General features: G+C 35.2%; 4 protein-coding genes across 19 annotated transcripts in view; 1 reads left to right on the top strand and 3 right to left on the bottom strand.

Moving 5' to 3' along the window:
* Nucleotides 1-13,166, top strand: part of LOC106136932 (nuclear receptor coactivator 7) — a 106,889-nt gene extending 93,723 nt beyond the window's left edge. For all 16 annotated transcript variants that reach the window (XM_060954619.1, XM_013337613.2, XM_060954622.1 and 13 more), the window contains 5 exons: nucleotides 7,810-7,928; nucleotides 8,427-8,586; nucleotides 9,477-9,654; nucleotides 10,967-11,072; nucleotides 11,358-13,166. In XM_060954619.1, the coding sequence (XP_060810602.1) occupies nucleotides 7,810-7,928; nucleotides 8,427-8,586; nucleotides 9,477-9,654; nucleotides 10,967-11,072; nucleotides 11,358-11,493 (699 nt within the window). In that variant the 3' untranslated portion in view covers nucleotides 11,494-13,166. The remainder of the gene's footprint in view (nucleotides 1-7,809; nucleotides 7,929-8,426; nucleotides 8,587-9,476; nucleotides 9,655-10,966; nucleotides 11,073-11,357) is intronic.
* Nucleotides 12,790-15,605, bottom strand: LOC106136934 (uncharacterized). The gene is made up of 4 exons (XM_013337618.2): nucleotides 15,354-15,605; nucleotides 14,929-15,131; nucleotides 14,532-14,697; nucleotides 12,790-13,634 (listed from the first exon to the last, which is right to left on the bottom strand). Exons 1-4 carry the CDS (start codon nucleotides 15,439-15,441, stop codon nucleotides 13,600-13,602), a joined length of 492 nt encoding a protein of 163 aa, XP_013193072.1. The 5' UTR covers nucleotides 15,442-15,605; the 3' UTR covers nucleotides 12,790-13,599.
* Nucleotides 13,221-13,580, bottom strand: LOC132901731 (RNA guanine-N7 methyltransferase activating subunit). The gene has a single exon (XM_060953336.1). The coding sequence runs from the start codon at nucleotides 13,578-13,580 to the stop codon at nucleotides 13,221-13,223; it is 360 nt and encodes a 119-aa protein (XP_060809319.1).
* A 2,350-nt stretch (nucleotides 15,606-17,955) lies between the features above and the next one.
* LOC106136935 (myrosinase 1) lies at nucleotides 17,956-21,280 on the bottom strand. The gene is made up of 6 exons (XM_013337621.2): nucleotides 21,131-21,280; nucleotides 20,379-20,497; nucleotides 19,438-20,108; nucleotides 19,047-19,352; nucleotides 18,591-18,835; nucleotides 17,956-18,215 (listed from the first exon to the last, which is right to left on the bottom strand). The coding sequence occupies exons 1-6, from the start codon at nucleotides 21,151-21,153 to the stop codon at nucleotides 18,056-18,058; spliced, it is 1,524 nt and encodes a 507-aa protein (XP_013193075.1). The 5' UTR covers nucleotides 21,154-21,280; the 3' UTR covers nucleotides 17,956-18,055.
* Between the last annotated feature and the right edge of the window lie 261 nt (nucleotides 21,281-21,541).

The raw sequence follows: 21,541 nt of genomic DNA, 5'->3' as shown, positions 1-21,541 counted from the left end.
CGATTGAGTATACATTATACAGGCCTTAACAAAAAATACTTAACTGATAAACAGATAATTATTGATAAATACATGTACTGAATACGGTTCTTTAAAATAAGGCATATAAGTACTTCCGGTTGATACCGTGAATTGTCCGGGTCATGATCTTTACGTCATCTTAAATGTATTTGTGCGTCACTTTACAATATTTTATTGTAGATTTTTAAAAAATCTACATTGATTCATTTGAATCTACGTTTCTAAGTGTTCTATTTTTCTGCATTACAAAATAAAATGATGATGCTTTAGTGAATATGATGATTCGGGACAACTGAATTGGTAAAACCTCCTCAATCACATTGAAGCATTATTTGCAAAAGTGATAATTATGATGTCCGAAAAAAGTACTACACTACTACACTATTAAATTGTCCCCAACTGGAACCCAAATTATCCAATTAAACAGCTGTCAGCCAGCCGACCATCCGTTTCACAACCGCGGAAATTTACAATACCTTTATTATCTTCAACTTTAACCACGATACGAGTTTAATGACACGTAGAACCATCCAGAACCTCTTAATGTATATTAGAGTAATTTTTTATTTGTTCGTCTTAAAATTCCACTATTGGGGAAGCGCTTACGTGCGACAAGACATGTTTCCACTAAGGTTTTCCATTACGATGGATTACTTCTAGAATTTGATTGTTAAAATGATAAAATCATTAATTGGATTGAAGTATGTCAAGAGGTATAGTGGAGATGTAATAGACTGATGATGATCTAGTTATTATTTGGAAAATTGTACGCCAGAATTAGTAAGTCAGTAAATGAGTTTCTATCTATTTATAATTGAAATTTTTAGTTTTGTTATTCGTATGAGTACGGCTATATGTAGAGAGCGTACATGATTATATAATAATCATGATTTTATTAGGCTATAAGCTATTAATTCAATTTGGAATAGAAATATAACCTTGTCCTTGTTTCTGGTATTTTTCCGATGTTTATTTTTACATTGACTATTTTAAAACTCATTAATTGCCATATTTAACAGTTCTTATTGATATTTAATCAATAAGAACTACTTTGACGGCCTCTGTGGCGCAGCGGTAGTGCGCTTGTCTGTGTCACCGGAGGTCCCGGGTTCGAATCCCGGCCAGGGCATGATGAGAAACGAACTTCCTCTGATTGGCCTGGGTCTTGGATGTTTATCTATTATAAAACTAGAGGCCGCCCGCGACTTCGTCCGCATGGAAACCCTATCAATCCCGCGGGAACTCTGGGATAAAAAGTAGCCTATGTGTTATTCTGGGTCTTCAGCTACCTACATACCAAATTTCATGGTAATCGGTTCAGTAGTTTTTGCGTGAAAGAGTAACAAACATCCATACATCCATACAAACTTTCGCCTTTATAATAGTAGTAGGATATAGTATCGTTGAGTTAGTATCTCGTAACACAAGTTTCGAACTTACGTCGAGGCTAACTCAATCTGTGTAATTTGTCCCGTATATAATTTATAATTTAATTTGTATCATATCACCTCTGACTATGGCTGACTTTATAACCTGTACATTGGGGTGTAAATGTTAAATGCTTTAAAATAACTGAATGATGAAGTGCCGATTTTCTTAGTACAAATTGTCCGTAGTTTTGAATCGGGGTTTGCTTATGCGGGATAGGTCTTACTGCATAAAATAATTCTCTTTCACCTTTGCGTGTTGCCGGTTGCAACCTGGACTATAATGCATCTGCTGTTTAGAATGCTTAAATAAAAAATTTTTTCAAAATAGTGTTGAGTATTTTGCAACCAAATAAAATGATTTCACTTATATATACTTAGTTACTTAATTTCCATCAAGTTTATTATAACTACATGGACGCTAATTGGTCCCTCCTCTTGTTCAATTAATTTGCATGTGACATGTTATGTAGACTTTGCTAATCGGGCGAATACTAATCGCGAATAATTGTGGCTCTGTCGTCTTTATATGAAGATTTATGCCCTTCAATGTGGTTGAAATGCATGGTAAATGCAACTGAACAGTATAGTGTGTAACAGAATTTTATAGAGATCGTACAGAATGTGGGGAATATACCTAGTGTTAATTGGTATTCGAGGTAAAGAAAATAATATATTTATGAAACTTATTTTTTCAATGATCGTTTCCTTTAATTTTTTTCTTCTGTTTTGAGATTTATATTTCAGTTCAACTTATTAATTTTCTCATTGGAACATTAACAGTAATTAGATAAACAAAAAAGTTGAAAATAGTAGATAAATAATTGGAAGTTATTAAAACGTATGCAAAACTAAAGTTCTGGATGTATTTGTTTACTGATTTAGAAAAAAACATAGTTAAAAAATACATCCGTTCAATATAAAATGTATATTTTGACTTTTTTACTTCTTGAAATGTAACTTTCTTATTAAGTATAAGAAAAATATGTATTGATTGCTTTCCCTGATAATAATAAGTAATTATAAAGATTAACAGCTATAGATAGTATCTAATCCAATTTTGTATCGCCTAGGTTTAAAATTAATGCTCATGTTTATCACAAAATACTTATACGTTAGAGGCATATTAATGACATCATTGAAATTGCCTCATCCAACAATCTATCTAACCACGCTGTTTAAATTTTAAAAGATTTGATTAATATTACCGTCATAAATTATAATTAGTAAAGATTAAAGTACTACAGAATTTAATTTGGTATGTCAATTGCGCAATTTTTTTTATGCTATTGCTTGTAATAATATTTGTTCTAAACCCGTTGCAACTAGAGTATTCGCTTGGCGTGTTTAAGCCAATATTGTCTTCGTGGATTTACGCGTAATATCGTATCAATCACAGCACAATGGCCACACTGTCAACCAGCGCAGGTAATTATATCTTCCCTCTATGGCGTTTCCAACTCTACCGTATTAGACATCAACGAGCCGCTGACACATGTTTCCTATATACCTAGCGATTTTCAATCGTGCAGACTTTAATTGGCCGCTGGTTATGGATGAATGGGTTTCCGTGCGACAGAAGTATGCAATTTCAGCCGCGGTGGGGCTCACGCAGCCGTGGCCTTTCTTTTCGATCGTAGTTTCCACGCGGCGCCGAGACACCGTACTCGCTCGTGCAGTGACTACGTTGAATTAAAACCCAATAGATCACACTTGGAACTCTTCACATCGGCCGCTCCACACAATAACTAGTACTGTTTCCGCGGTCAATAAGAGCTCATTAAGCCGAACCGGTACGCAGTACCGAAAACAAACGTTTCTTGTTTATAAGCAGACGCATGCGACTCGAGTGTTCAGTGTTTGGTTACGAGACCTTGTAATCGCGTGGGTGATTTCTAAATTAAGCGTTGGCAATTGTGATGTGGAAGTCGTGTTTTTTCTGGTGCACTGTGTTGGCGATATAATTTGATGTGTGAAACCTAGACAAGATGCAGACTATGAAATGGATAGAAATGGTGCGACTGGGACCCGCGGCGGCGCCCGAGAAGTCCTCCAGTTTTGAAAGTGATAAGGTGAGGCACATGTAGAACTACATACCGTTAGCGCACTCGATTCGGAAAGCAAATGTGAGGGACATTTGCTGGCGTGCATATTATTCATTTTTTGATAAAATTCCTCGCTTGTTTTGATACGTTGAGATGGCATTGCCAGGTAAAACAACTGCCAATTCTGTGCATGTTATGGCATTTTTTTATGCTTACGTGATGATCAGACGTTCAAATAAAACATGCGGATTTGTTTTTGTTCTTCGATATAGTAGCGTGATCACGGAATAGATTAACTTAAAACTATACGGTTAATCGTATATAAGTTGGACTTTGTTCTGTAAGTAGGCATTTTATATAAGATTCATTTAAAAGGTAACATATTTAAATCACTTCTTTATGCAAATGTGATATGACATTCTTGAATTTTCGAAATGTTTGTTTCGTAGAAAATTTATCACAAGCTGGTCTCGGTCGCATCGCAAGGTCTAGGAGTTAATACATAAATGGTCAGGTGCATAAGAACCCGACTCTATAAAGCCCTGATAATGCATAGTTTATCAATTTGCCGTTGAGCATAAATTTCAAGGCTCTTGAAGCTTTACTGCCATGCACGAATAACTAAATCCATTACATTAGTAAAAAAGAAACGCGCTACCAACTCAATTACCTAAAGTGATCAATACTAGTTAAAACAAGCTAATACTTGCTTTTCAAGAAAGTACATTATTTATTACTTACCTATAATACATTTATGCAGTTGGTCCAGTATACATTAGTCTACTTATAAATTTATTTTGCCGCAATTCTTTCTATTTATATTAATCAGTAAGAGTATGTTTTACAATTCGAGAAATTTCTAACAAATTAAGAATTAATCTCACGATATAAGATTGCATTTGTGCTCGGTCGTTATTTGACCTCTGTTGCTTAATAAATGAATTCATGACTGTTTTATAAAATGCATAATTTATACCGCGTTGGTGCATTGGACCGGCTTCTCATGGTAAAATAAGACGTTAACGTGTTGTAATTGGGGTTTTACGACACACAATTATTAGAACGAGTTAAAGCAACGATAGACTGGCTAAACAGCTAGAAATCTTGAACGGTCTACTGCAAGCTTTTAGAATTGGTACGTTGTTGATAGAATTAATTGAATATCGACAATAATACTTGTGAATTATCATTGAATTTATTTTAGAAATTACTTGAAAAAATATTTTTTCTCCATCCTATAAAAAGGAACTTACCGCCGGTACAGCCAACTTATAAACCACAATACTGAGGTTTTTACCAGTCTTACCTGTAAACCAATTCTCATAGAAGGTCCACATAACTATAGTGCAAGTGGAAAGCCAGTGCGGAATGCTGATCTGTATATTTTTAAAAGGAAACTTGGTCAGCATAGATTATGAGTGTAGATTATGAGACAAGCATGTATTTCAACGAAACATTGCTATATCGGTGCACATTTAGTCTGAGCTTGGTTCTACGTCTCTAGTAAAATAAAGTAGCGCAAAAATTGTCTTGTTATTCAAAAATTTGGGAAACCCGGCAACAATCGATAGTACCTACATAATATAGACCACCCACCATTGTATGAACTTGCTTATCAGCAAAGTGTTACATGGCATCGATTGGTGCCGACATTGTCTGATAGGATATCACAGTATTAGTGCTAATGCTGAGTTTATATCGACGATATTTAGGCTGTTCGTACAATGCAGGTTCGAGGTGGAAACTACGAAGAAAGGAACTTTCACTTGAAATATGCAAGTGTCCAAAATGTATTCAAAATTTTATATCTCAATCTGTCCAAACCATTACATGGAAACTAAATCTAAAAATTTCAAATTTTTGAATGGAAGAGCGGGCGTTTACCTACTTTACGAATCTGTAGTACTTACACTGTACAGTAAATAAATAAATATATATGGGAAAAATTACACAAATAAATTACAGTTCATAGATTAAATTTTGGATCATCCCAACAGTGGAGACTTCTACACAAGTTGTTATTATCATCATCAACAGCCTTCGACGACCCACTGGGTATTAACGTCCTTTTGTCACCATAAACTCTACCCAGGGCCACCGATTCAGTTTAAACAAGTTTACTTTAAATCAGTCAAGTTTAACGCAGGTGAAGTAAAGTGCGTCAGTTTTCCTAAGTTTATCGTCGCCAATTTGTTTGTTGCAAGAAATATGGTACGTTCTTAAAGTGCAGTGCATATATCATGCGTTGTTATCGCTAATTTTATTGCGTTTCAACAACCATAATCCTCGCGTAATCCCATATATTTCTGTATCAAATTGTGTATTGTAAATTATTGGCGATAAAATCGATAACCAAGTTTTCTTGTGAAGAAAGACGCTATGCCGCGATAGTTAGCGTTTTGTTTTCTTATCCTCATGCCGGCACTTCGCGCGAACCACAAAATTGGCATAATGTTCATACTCGGGAAATAATTGGAAAAGCAGAGAGGCCACCATGGCCATTGTAGGTTTACAACCATAAAATTGCAGCTACAGCATTACATAAACAGAGAGGAAACGTGTCATTAAAATCTGTATAACATCACTTCAAACTAAATTCTATTACGTCGCAGTGAAAATGTTAAGTTTCATACGAAAAGTGGTCAGAAGGATAAAAGCAATTGCAGTCAATAAATTGAAGGATGTGGAAATGACCATGATGAGCATAACAGCTCGAAGAAGGGGTACTATTCATTCAATATGTGATAAACATGGGCTTCCTAAAAACAAGAAAGGGACTCTACATTCATTGCGGCGGGCCACGATACATTCCATATGTGAGGTGAGAAACCAAAGAGTTTTTTAAAGTAGGTAAGGGCAGCTTACATTCTGGTTTTCTTGATTTTAAAAACTATAACATTGTTGAATTTATACTATCTTGTCAATTGAGGTTATTACAGATCCATAGTACTGATTAATTAACGGAAAATATAATTTTTTATTACTTTTATTTTTAAATAAACAACCGCTTTATATTTAATGAGTGGCTATAAAAATAATCCATTTTAAGGTAAAGGCTAAAGGATATAAAAAATACAAATGATAGGAGTCATTTTAAGTGGCACAATAAATTATAAGCGAGTGTATAAAATTGAAAAAAAAACGACACATAATTTTAAGTTGATGCAGATATTTTTTTTATTCAGATTCTTTAAATCGTTCTAAATTTCTTGATAATGAATATTGCAAAGGTAAAACCAAAGGTCGTCTTACTCTAATAAAGTATATTTGCTCTAAAAGGTATGTTAAATAAGTACTTTAGATTTATATTTCATCATAGTTTTAAAACCTCTTATTTGTAGTAATTACACATAATTTGGTAATTAATTAATGGGACACTGTTTTTTTAGTAGCACACAATGGAATGTTTATAAATACTTAAAGCACTCATCTAATGGATCCGCTATGTATGTTGAATGTGAACTGTAGTGTTTTTATAAAATGCATCCTTTCATTCAATGCACCCTATTCATCATCATTTTGATAATTTTTCATGTCAAAGTGACCTATAAAATCATTCAAAAATATGAACTCTATGAACTTTATCAAATTAATTATCAATTCTTATTGTTCCGAGCATGATATAGCACATCGGTTATGTATCTACTTATTTCTTGCATACAAATTGCGTTGTTTCCATGATAATGTTCCGACGCAATATTTACATTGAATTTTTGCATGGTTAGATACCTATAGCATTGATTGCATGCAGATTAATGCTAGCAAAGACTTATTATTGCCTTCAGACCTCATAGGTGTCTACAATACAATACAATCAGTTTCAAATTAAAGCTGTGATGTCACTTATTATAGAATTTGTACAGATAGAAAAAATCCCCATTGAATATTGCTCATAACTTATATGTGTACTTACATCTAGTTGATGTAGTTAAATAAAAAGCGTCAGCAAGCTATTTATCTCAATCTTCAGAATGTCTGATCCGCGCCCGCCCTATACCGGTTTTCGCGGAGTCAAACATTTGCTTTTGATTTAATGATGCATTACCGTTACTTCTACACGGGTATTAATTAATGTTGTGAACTATTCACAAACTATCTTTTCATGCAAGTTTGCTTTAGCCCTCTCCACTTTATCCGGTCTACAGCGTCTTTCCCATTCTTCCTCCAAATAGCAATCCGTGTCTTCGTCAAATTACCTAGATTCGTTTATAGAGGACGGGCTCTGAAGCCACCAAAATAGTTACCACTAAAAATGCAACCTGGAATATACTTTGAATATATTGATTAGCAAATGTTAATAAAAGCGTGATGTGCAGGTACTGTCGATGAGCGATGAACTGCGACGCGCACTGTACTCGTCGGGCGCCTCCGTCGACATGGAGCTGTCGCCGCCCGACCTCATCGGCACCTCGGAGATATTCACAATGGAACACAGGTACGTAACAATGACATGCGACCTGTTGACTTTTTGTTAGGAAAATAGTAAATAAGTTATTGAATGTGTACTATTTACAACGAAGTTTATGATCTTAAGTGTCAATATTTATTGGGATCGGATACCTGATACATACTCGCGTATAACCCACCCCTTGGGAATCTTTTTCGCATCATTTGGGACTAAGTAGTAATAAGGATTATTTAAAACTTTTTAACTTCATTCAAACCATGGAAATGGCACTTTCAAAAGCCTATAGGTTTAGGTTCCATTGCAAAGATTGCAGATGTTAGGTGGTAGTCACTTTTTGTGATTCACTGGATTCAATCCAGGATTCATAGTCAAGGGTTCGCCTTTCATCCTCGCCGCTCTAGAGAGGATGTAACCGGGACTTTAGTCAGGAGAAGGAGAAAGGAAGGAATTATTTGTTCCTTGTTAGAATAAGGTGTTAAAGTTGCAAAACCTTGATAAACATGTAAATGAAAATTTAATTTTCAGAGAGAAGCTTTGCTCGGTGCTGCCTGCGCGCGCGCAAGGCTATATGTGGTCGCTCGCCTTCAGCACGAGCCAGCACGGGTTCTCACTCTCCTCTATGTACCGCAAGATGCAGCGGGTCGACAGCCCGGTGTTGCTCGTCATACAGGACACTGACAACAATGTGAGTTATTTCTCTTTTTTTAAATCCTGTCAGTATTTTACCTTAACAGCCCATAAAAACACACTACTGGACTAAGGCCTCCCCGGAAATGAGGGGATATCAGCGTAGGAGGTGATTCTGCCCATACATACATATATATAGTCACGCCTATATCCCTTGCGGGGTAGACACGTTCAGCCACGTTCAGCTTTTTGGCTTGATAAAATTGAGTTTCAGACAGTGACAGGTTGCTAGCCCATCGCCTAAAAGAAGAATCCCAAGTTAATAGTTATAAGCCTATCCCTTAGTCGCTTTTACGGTACCCACAGGAAGATACGGGGTGGTGCTTTTCTACTCTGCCGGCACCCCACGACAACAATTAAACAATACATTCAGTATTTTAATATTGTTTATTTTTCCCACTGAGGTATTGCGATCGTAAGACTTTGTTCCATTTCTTGTTAGCTAAAGTTACAGCAAGATTTGGTTCCCCTTTTGATCTTTACAGTCATGCATGGATTACCCTCCAAGACACACACCCACACCTATCAAGGTGCAGACATAAATAAAAAATATCTAAATAAAATAAATTCAATATGTTTTGTCCAATACCTAGTTACTTGACCTTTACAGAATCTCTACTTAGTATCTATTTTTAAATAAATTTGCATAATGTGTAGCCAATCAACATTTTCCAACAGAAAACAGGCGCCAGGCCAGTAGTGTTATGGTTGATTAAATTACATGTTTTTCTTACGGGATGAATAACGAATTCGAGACTTGGGATTTGGTATACCTAACTCAACGATACTAAGTATATTTCATAATAAATACTTAAAGAGATAAAGAAGGAAAAAGGAGAAAAGTTACCAGATTCACATTAAATATTCATTCTAAAAAATTCCTTCCAGGTTTTCGGAGCTTTGACGTCATGCGCGTTGCGCCCGTCGGAACACTTTTACGGCACGGGCGAGTCGCTACTCTTCTCGTTCCAGAGAGTCGAGGAAAGGCGTCCCTCGCAGCCCCCGCTGCCGGCTTCGGAGGATAAGCCGAAAGAAGACGAGGACGAACACAAGGATGAGAAAGGAGGTATGCAATGAGTTAATTTTTCTAATGGTTTGATGTCAAAATATTTTTCTAAACATAAAATCACACCTTTTTCATAGACTTCATCTTTCCGCTTGCCACAATAGGCTATTTGACAAAGTTCTAAAAACTATCTTAGGGTATTTATTTGTTTATAAGGAGCCCTACAAAAATACTTTTCTGCCTTTATTACAGCTATTTTATTAAAAAATCGAAAAAGAAAATGAAATATTCAAATATGCCGCCAAAACGCGACTTTTAGCAATATGGCGGCCATGGCATGCAGTGACGTAAATTTCGTGTAAATATCATACAAAGCTTGTTGGTGTTTCGAAAAGTTTTGATTTTCTCTTGTTTTATTTAACTTGTGCCACGTCATATGTGTGAAAATTATTAAAATGAGTTCCTATAAATGTTGTGCCGTGCCTCAATGCACTAATACAACAATAAAATCTCCTACGAAACTGTTTTTTTCTATGCCGATGGATTTGAATATTCGTAAGAAGTGGTTTCAGATCATGATCTCAGATCAGTGGTTACCAAGATATACTTAAATTGATGTTTTCAGATTCCTTAGTTCGGCAGCATAGAAATCTGAATTGTCTTTGAAGAAGACAATCCAGATTTCTTCTTCCAACCATTATTGCGTCCACTTTTGGTAGGTTTCAACTGTCAGCTTTCGCGGAATTGGTTTCCATTAGATATTAAATACCTATGTTATCTGAGTAAACCTGAGCGATCAAACACTTATAAAATCTTGAAAAATAATAGCGAACACTAAGGAACGGTACGATCCACAGTCTGTTTATGGATAATTGACGTCATAATAGAAATAGCCAATCACGTTCGTTTTTAGTCACGTGACAGCTGCATATAAAAACCTAATTTTCTGAGACGGATTTTGTTTAAATAATGCAATATTTTTATCTCGCGTTATTACAAATCGCTCCACAAAAATAATATTAAGACTGATGACATAAAAGAAATGTATATTTTTAATACAGTCAAATAGCCTATTGTTTGTTTTGTTATCGAATGATGTTATAGCTAAGGGAGAGCGTAAGAATTTACGAAGTACCTACCGCCTAAAAATAAGTTTAATTTAATAACGCCTTTGACTACTAGACATTGTTTGTTTTATATACAAACATAAATATCAGGCTCCTTTTCGGAAGGGAGCTAAGACTAATTTTTTCACTTGCCGCAAACCTTACATTAACTTCTTATATTCGCATTACTTTGGATTCGACACTTAAATTATTAAAAAGATAAATAAACTTGAAAAGTATTAGAAAAGGATTTTTTTTCTTTTCAGATCAACCACCACCAGTCAAAACGAAATTCAAGTATTGGGGATGGACTGGAGACAACATGTATTTTATTCGAGGTAGTGCGGACAACATATCTATTGGCGCTGGCGAGTAAGTGCTCGACAACTTCTTTAAATGTTTATTAATAAATCTGTTTAAACTTATATGTATTTTTCATGCCCAGTCAGAGTCGAATTATACGAAAACTGATACACAGAGAAACATGTTTGTCTGCGTATGAGTTCCTTTAATAATTAGACCAATTTTGAGCCTTGTCTGTTTATAATATTCTTAGCTTTTTTGCGAAAACCAACTAGATTTCTTAGCGATTGTAAAGCTTTTAATTCTCATTTTATTTGTTGTTGTCTTGTACTTGATTGAAAATAATGTTAACAGCGGCAAGTTTGGTCTGTGGTTGGACGGCGACCTGTACCTGGGCCGCACGCAGCGCTGCACCACGTACGGCAACGAGCCGCTCACAACCCGCGAGGACTTCATAGTCAAGATCATGGAATGCTGGACCTTCATCTGAGCGGCGAGAACGACGCCCCACGTTTCTACTTTCAAAATCAATATAAGCTTTAGATTATCTTATGAAATTTGCTACGAAGATTTGACACTTTTACAAGTCAGTCTTTTAGACTTTACCCGATGAGTCTGAAAACGATTTTGTACTCGCATTGACTCGAAACGTACCGCGCCCGGCCGCGACGGAGACAATACCTATTGCTAACGTCTACGCGCATTTCTAGTCAAACGTACTGAAATCTGACCAATGTTTTCATCCTCTCCGAATTTAGAGACGTGTTCGGATCGAGTGCCGGCCTCGCTCGCAGGCGGAGCCGCGAGACAGAGCAAGTGCATTAATCCTAGTCAATTGTCATTCGTATGTAAGTTGAAAGTGATCGAGCAGGAAGGAGCTCACACATAGCGGCCGAGCCTCGCTCGCCGCTCCGATCTTACGTGTCAATTCATACAATTTATATCGTGCATTGTTGTTAAGATTAAAACGTATTTGTAACGATAAAATCATTGTATAATGTTATGTTGTATTTTATATTTAAAGATTTGATCATTCTGTTTAAACATCTTTTAGTGCTCCCCAGTGTGAACTTTGATGACGTTATAGTTCACCCATTTGAACGCTCCTTCAGACTTCAGGCCCCCATCACAACTATTAAAAAGCTTGCCAAAGCAAATGGCTTTGACTGACATATCGTTAAAAATGTATCAGATAAAATTCTATTGAAAACACTGGGCAGTTTGATTAATTTATGTAGTGTTCTGTATTATCTTGTGTATGTATTGAGTCATAATATTAAGTTAGTGAGCATAATTATGTTACACTTCACTGTGATTTGATTAAATATGGTCGCATTTTGTCATAATGTGTTTTATCACTTCATGTACCTAGTAATGTTTGCGTGGTTTTAATAAAACTTCATTATGTGTTCTCACTATGCATGCTGTAGTGATAGTGGGAGCACGGTGTGAATGTTGCATACAACAAAAAACTTTGAAAATCTGTAAGAATGTAAAATTATTTTGTGATAAATGCTTCAGTACAGAGATGAGTAGCCGATATATAATATTAATTAAATAGTAAAAATATTTTAAATAGTTATCTTAGAGAGCTTGATAAATGTAATTGTCATTGTGCTTAGTAATCGTGTCACTTAGCATGATGTTACTCGATATATCTGGTCGTATTACATTATTTATTTGTCGGATATGAGCGCATCTGGTGTCGGCGCTCACATTGTTTTCATGTATATACGATGTATTCCTATTTGAGATTAGTGAAGATATATATTTTTGTGAGGCCACGTGACGCTGCAATATTTGATGGGAGAAAGTACAAGCATCGAAAAATTATAAAGTAGCTGTTTGATTGTACCCAATGAACAATGAGCTGACCATGCGCAGATGTATTCTGGAGATTGACATTGTTATTGTTTGTGCATCATGAATGAAATAGAAAACACCTAGGTTTTAAAATTATATCGGCATAATTATTGTTACAAATTTATAATCATTAGAATTGTTGAGTAGCAATGAGAAATTTAATATTAATTTATTCTGTTATGATTTCCATCTTACGATTGCTGTAGCTGCATTACTTTATTGGTGATTTATTATGTAATTTATAAGTTGTTAAAATGTAAATCAAGCCATAATAATTGAGAATATATTCTTTTGAGAAGAGTTAATGTATTTTATTAAAAATCTCCAATTTTACTTAAAACTAATACACAACCATCAGTAACGATGTCTCTTATTATGGTAGCCATAGCTTCGGTCTCCATAGTCATTGTATCCTCTGTGATCTTGATAGTCTGCTCTATCTTGGTCTCTCCTGTTATTATGGTCTCTCCTTCCGTACCGGTCTCTGCCGCCGCCGTGCTGTTCATAACGATGCCGTTTGTTGTTGCGGTGGTCATTCTGGCGGCCAGAATTTTGTGGGGTCCACCATGGAGACACAATAGGTGGTGTTGATGGCTCAGCGTTCAATATTTTCATGAATTCTTCATCTTTATCTGTGAATCTATCTTTAAATTCTTCTTCACATTGAGCAAGAAACTCCTTGTCTTCAACAGAGAGCGTATCATTGGCTGACATCTTATATGTAGTTATCTAATCAGTTGTAAGGATTTTTGATCAGTGAGTCGAGAACTGTAAACAATAAATATTACATACATATTGCTACTGATAATATGAATAGTATAGTAAAATAGTATCAAAATAAATTCAACACAAGTTACTCCAAAACCATTTGTCCAATAAATGACCAGGCAACCTATGATGCCTCAAGTAACCACAATGCATAGATTACTCTCTAGACACAAACAAACACATATCACACTCTTATCCATTATGGGGTAGACAGAACCAATAAGAAACACTCAAGGACAGTTTAAAAGGAATCGTGGTTTATTGACAGAATCAACATTCAGAGATGGACAGACTTCTTATTCAATCAACCTTTTGGTAAAGATTTTACTAAGAACTATTTATTAAAGACACCATGCGATGGATGAATAATTTACTTAAAATTAGTAAAAACTAGAGGCAAGTACAAATTTTAGGGCAGATTAATGACTTATTTAAAAATTAAAAAGACAATTAATTAAATGGATAAATCCGTACTGTGGATGAGGGATGATAAAAGTACCCAGTGAAGTGCCCAAGATGCCAAAGTATACATATAATGGTTTAAAATTTCATCATTATAAAACAGATGTCAATACTAATAAGTAGCATAAAAAAATAAAGCCATAATTTAATGAAGCATACCATTGCTTTTTTGAGTTCTGTATCAATTTTAAAGATTTTAATGTGGTTAGCTGGTTTGTAAAGTTTGTTTCCTATTTTATTAATTATGACTGAAGTGTTTTATATTAATCACTAAAATGGAAAATATGAAAAACCATTCAGATGACCTGCAGACCAAACAAAATCTTAAACACACTAAGGCACATGTAAGAAGAATACACAATGAATGTGGATGAAACAACCCTCATCATTTTGACAACACAAGTCTGGAAATAAAAAAAAACTTCTCATATTTACAGGTTTCACCAATCAGACTGTGTAGGTCAAGAGCAAAAAATATATTTGATGTTCCGTTTTTTAATTGATTTGTGGGTTGAAACACCCATCCAATAATCTCCCCACAAGCAGGGCAGATGCAGACTTTCCATAGGTAATCAGGAAACCATGACTCAATTTCGGACCACTGGAAATTTATAGGTTTTGGATTAATCAAGTCCAGTAGTTGGTAATATCTCTCTTTTGTAAAATGCTCCTGGCTAAACTGTACAATGTCTAGCAGTTAAGAGTATATATTTACATAGATAGAACTCTTGGTAGAAAGGAACTTAGCACAGAACTGAAATCTCCAGCACCCTTTCCCTCCAACAATTCTTTGGCTTTGCCAGACATTGTACAGTCATTTCATGCTCCTTACCTCCTCGATAGGTAAACACTCAGAGTGACCAAATGTAATGATAGGTATATTTGACATGAAATTAGCACTCAACACCTGCACAAATACTTCTTTTCCAAATAAAGTCTCATTGAATGTGTTTTCTGAGTCTAGGCTTATTTTAGAATTAATAATGTAGTTAGATGAAGACAGTTCAGAGCCACATAATCGGCATAAGATTAATTCTGAAATAGAGAAAAAAAGAACCAACAAACAGAGATATTAGTTCGGTATTAGGATAACGAGACTACTTAAACGACGAGTAAAACTACTTACTAATTATTTCAAATTCTTTAAATTTACTTGGAACTAAAGATTGAGAATGCAAGGTTCACATTCATATAATAGCTGATTCTAGGCACAGGCTATCTTATCTAAGATTCTGATTATAAAAATTGGAGACATACCATGGAGAGAGTGAGAAGTAACTGAATTGTCTTTTACGGACACTACTTCTGAAGCTAAATAGAGTGCTAAAGTAATGATAAAAATCATTTGTGTAGACAAAAAAGACACCACAAAACTTATCCAGTCAGTCACAAAAATAAAAAATTAATTAATATTTAGTAATAATCTATGTTAAATGACTAGATAACAGAAAAGAAAAAAACAATTCCCCAAACAATCGAATCGAACACGACGACATGAACACTAGGAATGTGAAAAAATAATCGATTATGGAAATAATCGGCCAAAAAATTTTTTTTAAGTAAAAGTCGATTTTAATACTTGAATTTTTTTTAATTAATAATCGTTTTCTTATAATCATGTTATAAATGCACTCCGACATTACGTTTTTGTCTTCTGGCTTGGAGCACGGAACGCGAACTGCCAAAGAAACTATCATAGCTCCATAATATTACATTAACGCCATCTGTGCTTTTAAAACAGTTTAGATAATTCATTTAATCAAACATTCTCTAGATGGAGTTAGTCCATGAACTGTATTTTACCGACATTCGGTTGATATGTTATTCATTATTCGTTGCTGAAACTTCATTTTTCAAACTTACATACATACATACATACATATAATCACGTCTATATCCCTTGCGGGGTAGACAGAGCCAACAGTCCTGAGCGGACTGATAGGCCACGTTCAGCTATTTGGCTTTAAGATAGAATTGAGATTCGAATAGTGACAAGTTGCTAGCCTATCGCCTAAAAAAAGAATCTCAAGTTTGTAAGCCTATCCCTTAGTCGCCTTTTACGACATCCATGGGAAAGAGATGGAGTGGTCCTATTCTTTTTGTATTTATTTCAAACTTGATTGTTAAAAACTTTAATTTGTGTTGATTATATAAGAACTTACTGTTTCTGTTGTTTATTTTTAATGAATAAATCTATAGATATAATGTATATGGCGTTTATTATGACATTAATTGAATCGATTACTTATTAATCAATTTTTCATACTTAAAAAATAAATCGATTAGATAAAAACGATTTTTTATCAGCAATGTCATCCCTAAGACACCTGTGACTTGACGTTGAAAATAAATTAAATAAGGTTAAGTTTTAAGTCAGACATTGACAACAAGATGTCATAGGTAGAAATTTTTAGGTAATCGTGAATGGCCAGCCAGCGTGGCCATAGTTAAGACTCATAAAACTCCTACTGCGTAGGTGTTGTCGCGAAGTCTACTCTCCAAAGACTATTTAAAAGAACAGCCTCATTTGATTTCAGTTGAGTCGCATTTTTAACTTGTATGTATTACTTAAGATCTAAATTTAGTTTCTAGCGCTTCGTCTTTGCTCGATCACGTTTCTGCTAGAATTAATATTTTCAGTAAAGTCGACGAATTTTATGCTAAAGTTTTAGAACAAAAATTAGTTATAACGATAAAACCTGACCTTTGTGTACTGGCAGCAATCTAATTTTAGCTTTATTCACTACTTACTTAAATCAAAAATATGTTTCTGACGTTATTTGGTCAAAGTTCGACGAATTAACATAAAGTATGTATTATAGGTCTAACAACTTGTCAAATAATAAACGAAACACTTGAAAATAAAACAACGCACAGTCTTACAAAGTGCAATAACGAAACGAACGCTTAGATGCAGCAATGTAGACGTAAAGTATCGATATATTTAAAAATATGTTTAAGATCAACAGATACATATTAGATTTGTTTGATAACTCCGATTCTAAATGCTAGTCTATTGTGTTGATCATTAGGAAAGTAAAAGTTATTTGTAAAATGTAAGAAGTAAAACGATCAAGTAGCGATGCAATTTTTACCAAACATTGTTAAGTGTAATTTTGCCAAATAACTATTGGTCAAACAGCAGGACGTGTATGAATAGGGAAATAAAAAGCAGTTTGATACTTAATTAAAAGTTTGGTAATTCCACTTTATTTACACAATAGCTTTTGAGGGTCCTCGCCCCCGTGGGTATAGAAAAAATAAGCCTTTGTTATTCAATCTAATTCTATCTGTGTACCAAATTTTATCAAAATCGGTTCAGTAAAAATACGAAAATAGAAATCTTATTAGTGTGGATTACTAAACCATATAAAAATGTAAGACTTTAGAGCGCCTTTGGTCGAATCATTACAGGACTACAGGTTGAAAGCCTGTGCTATATACTAATGAGCCCTTACTGAGTTTTGTACATTAGCTTTGGTTCTAATCTGTTTTGGCGAGGGAAAGATAATAAGTATAACTGTGCCGTGTGGTTCCCGGCACCAATACAAAAACGAATAGGACCACTCCATCTCCTTCCCATGGATGTCGTAAAAGGCGACTAAGGGATAGGCTTACAAACTTGGGATTCTTTTTTAGGCGACAGGCTAGCAACCTGTCACTATTTGAATCTCAATTCTATCATTAAGCCAAATAGCTGAACGTGGCTTTTCAGTCTTTTCAAGACTGTTGGCTCTGTCTACCCCGTAAGGGATATAGACGTGATGATATGTATGTATGATAACTGCACCTTTAGGCAACTGGATGTAGATACTGCGGTGAGTCAGAGAGAGTTTAGGCAAGTGATACAACAAACCAATAGCGTCTATTTGATTTATTTAAATGTAATGTAGGTACCTACATAGCTAGTTAACTTATTACTATTCTAAACCAAAACTTGCTTGCATAAATCATTAAATTTATCGTCCTTCGTCAATGGTCATAGTCATGGTAGCAGGTTCATAACTGTGGTCGATGACGCGAGTTTTGATGATTTCCTTGTAAACGAATGCTGATTTTCTTGCTGTCCGGGGGCGCAATGGATCTTCGAAATCGACGTGGTAGAGACCAAATCTTTCCCTAAAAACATTGTTAAAACATGTTAAGTACCTACTCGTAAGTACCTTCTATTTCAATTTCTCTAGTCATTATAGCAACTGTTATTGATTATAACTGTTATATTGCAATGCTAATTAAAGTAACAGTATGAAAATTCTTGATCATTCGTTACAACTATCTACTGAATAATCAAAGAAAAGAGTAGAATAGAGTTCCTCAATGCGCCCATCTGCTCTTAGCATTGTGATATGCCTATACTTTATGTTTACTGGGTTATAAAACCATGCATAGATCGAACTTTTTTAATCACAAATAAACTCTGTGTGGTTATCAGATGTCACATCTAGATATTAAAGATATTAGGTGGCATAAACACTTGAAGATAAAATTACTCACGTTAAACCTTCCATCCATTCGAAGTTATCCATCAAGCTCCATGCCATGTAACCCTGAAGTCTTACTCCTGCATCGATAGCATCTAAACAGTTTTCTAAGGCAGCTCGATAATATCGGATTCTGTCATCATCTATCAATCCAGACGATGGTGGAGAGGACCAACCGTTTTCAGTGATGTAGAATTTGGGGTTGTTATATTTTTGATTGAGATGATTTAGCACGTTGAGAATACTGTCAGGTGATTCCTACAAAAATGTATTTATTTGTATTAGGTAAAACTAAATATAAAGACTTTTTAAAATATCAAAGTACCTATATAAATAGATAAGAATTCCATTAACTTATATCTACAAACGAATTTATGGCTCATTGGCAACATTGGACTAGAATTCCAACGTGGGCAAATATCAGCAGGATCTATAGAAATCTGTACACATTTCTGTATTAAAATCTTACCGTCAACCATGATGATGCCGACTGAGGCCATTCTTCCGGTACATACACGCCTACACCAACGTCGTCATACAAGGACGGAACAACATTTTGAGTAATGTGTTCGGTTGCAGAAATTAGGTACGCAGTGTAGTGGTTCACACCGAAGAAATCAGATGCACCACGCACGAATTGTTTCTCTTCTTCCGTGAACTCTGGCAAGCGAGAAGAGCGGTATCCTTGTTCTGCACTCTTTTGAGCTACTCGCTCCGTAAACTCCTTGGGAAAGCCACCCTGTTCTGAGAAAATAGGTTCAGCATACAGACCCCACTGAAAAATTAAAAGCGTTATTAGTGATCAAATCTAAAATCTATTAAAATCACAATCTACAAAAGTATGAATTTAATTATATCACCTCTGCTTGCCGTCTGATTTCCGCCGCAAACCTATCTTCTTCAGTATCCGTAAGTGGTCCGAACCAGTTCACGCTGATCGTGATACCACATTCGCCACCTTGGCTAGATTTATACTCATTGTTATATAAATGGTATGCTTTGGCGTGTGCAAGCACGAGATATTTGGCACATAGATAACTTCCGATACCAGTGGCGTTGAGGATTGGAGCTTTCGTGGTGGACCCATAACCTTCGAGACATATTTCTCTGGGCTCATTGAATGTGATCCAATGTTTAACTCGATCTCCGAAATTATCATAAACAACACGAGCGTACTCTTCAAACCAGTCTGGGAATAGAGGATTGGCAAAGCCACCTAGGTCTTGTAATTTTTGCGGTAAATCCCAATGATAAAGAGTAACCATGGGTGTGATGCCGTACTTCAGCATTTCATCAATGTAGTTGTTATAAAAAGCTATACCAGCTGCGCTGACGGGGTTTGAGAGACCATCAGGTAAAATTCGGGACCATGAAAGGGAAAACCTGTACGCATCGAGACCTAATTCCCTCATCATCTCGACATCTCGCTTATAGTTGTGGTATGTGTCAGCGGCAACGTCTCCATTCGAACCATCTTTAATAACGTTCGGATGATTGTGTGTCATGTGGTCCCATATGTTCTCACCTTTATCTGAAAATAAAGGCAGGAATCTAAGTGAACATAAATCCGGACGATTCATATTTTGAACGTTAAACAATTTTTTATAACAGTTTTCTAGATATACAAATGTAAAACATATGTACTGTAACAAAGACATTTCTGTGTTAAATGCTCCAGTATATAAATAAATAAATAAAATAGAGTGTACAATTGTACATAGATACAGATAGTTGTGTGTTTAGATACTTTTGATAAAATAAATATGTACATATATGGTACATTGGTTAAACATTTTTTTACCGTCAGCATTCCAGCCGCCCTCGATTTGATATGATGCAGTTGCTGTTCCGAAGAGAAAGTCATCGGGAAATCTCCTTTCTTGTTTGGTTACCAGAGCTGAGCATCCTAATGCTATCACACTGTTAATGAGAACAAATGAAAATATTTAGATATTGTTGGATAAACTGGTACATAGTAACGCGCCCACACGATGAAGTCATTGTTTATGATTTTTGAAGATATAATTTTTGGATTTGAAATGTAAAAGCAAAATATGGGCAAGACCTTGACTGCAGATTTAGTCATACATTTTATGTGCATAATGTTAGGTATATAACATTAGGTATCATTGCACCACGCGAGCGAAGCTGGAGCGGGTCGTTTTGTGAATTATTATATTTCACAGTTAAGATAAATATGGATCTATAGTAAGTATTCTCTGTAGCTAAGTGAGAGAACTTATAAATTGTTTAACTGCAGCTATACCTTCTTTAAACTAACATAGTACACATCAAAAATTACGTCTTTTTATGGGATCGGCACAACCTGCAGCCTTTTCAAGACTGAGACGTTCGTTCGTTTATTTTTACTTCCCGTTCCCCGGTCGGAATTTATAGAAAAAATTTAATGATTGTGTGTTACTGTGTCAAATATTATTAACATCGGTACAGTAAGTTTGAGTCTATTGATAACAAACTGACCAATATTTTTTTAAATTATAGTATAAGTATGACGAAATGAAGAATAAAAGTTCAAAAGTTTCGTAAACATACCTAAGTACTAATGCAACCTTCATCTTGTCTGTCCGGCGTCCACTTAAAACGTACTTTAGAATCGTAAGGATGCTTGTTTATATAGGTACAATGCAAATCGAGATAATAAATTGTTATCGCATCATTGGAGATCGCCCACTTAGAACTCGTTATCTAAACACCTAAGGCGCAAGGTGCTGTGTTACGTAGATAATCAAATACATCAATAGTGTAAAAGATGACCTATATTTGTAAACCCTCTCTCTCTCTCTCTCTGAAGAATTTTCTTTTTTGGGACAGGAGACTTTAAAAAAAACAAGATAACAGCGCAAATGGACTCAAGATAACAAGAGAGTAAGCAGTTTTAATTTTTAACACGTAACATGTACATAGGCTTGTCTTATCGGTGTAAGGGTTCCATAAATTATGCAT

This window comes from Amyelois transitella, chromosome 4 (genome assembly GCF_032362555.1).
Source record: "Amyelois transitella isolate CPQ chromosome 4, ilAmyTran1.1, whole genome shotgun sequence".
Lineage (NCBI taxonomy): Eukaryota > Metazoa > Arthropoda > Insecta > Lepidoptera > Pyralidae > Amyelois > Amyelois transitella.
Note: the sequence above shows the minus strand (reverse complement) of the source record. Positions and strands in the feature narration are given on the sequence as shown.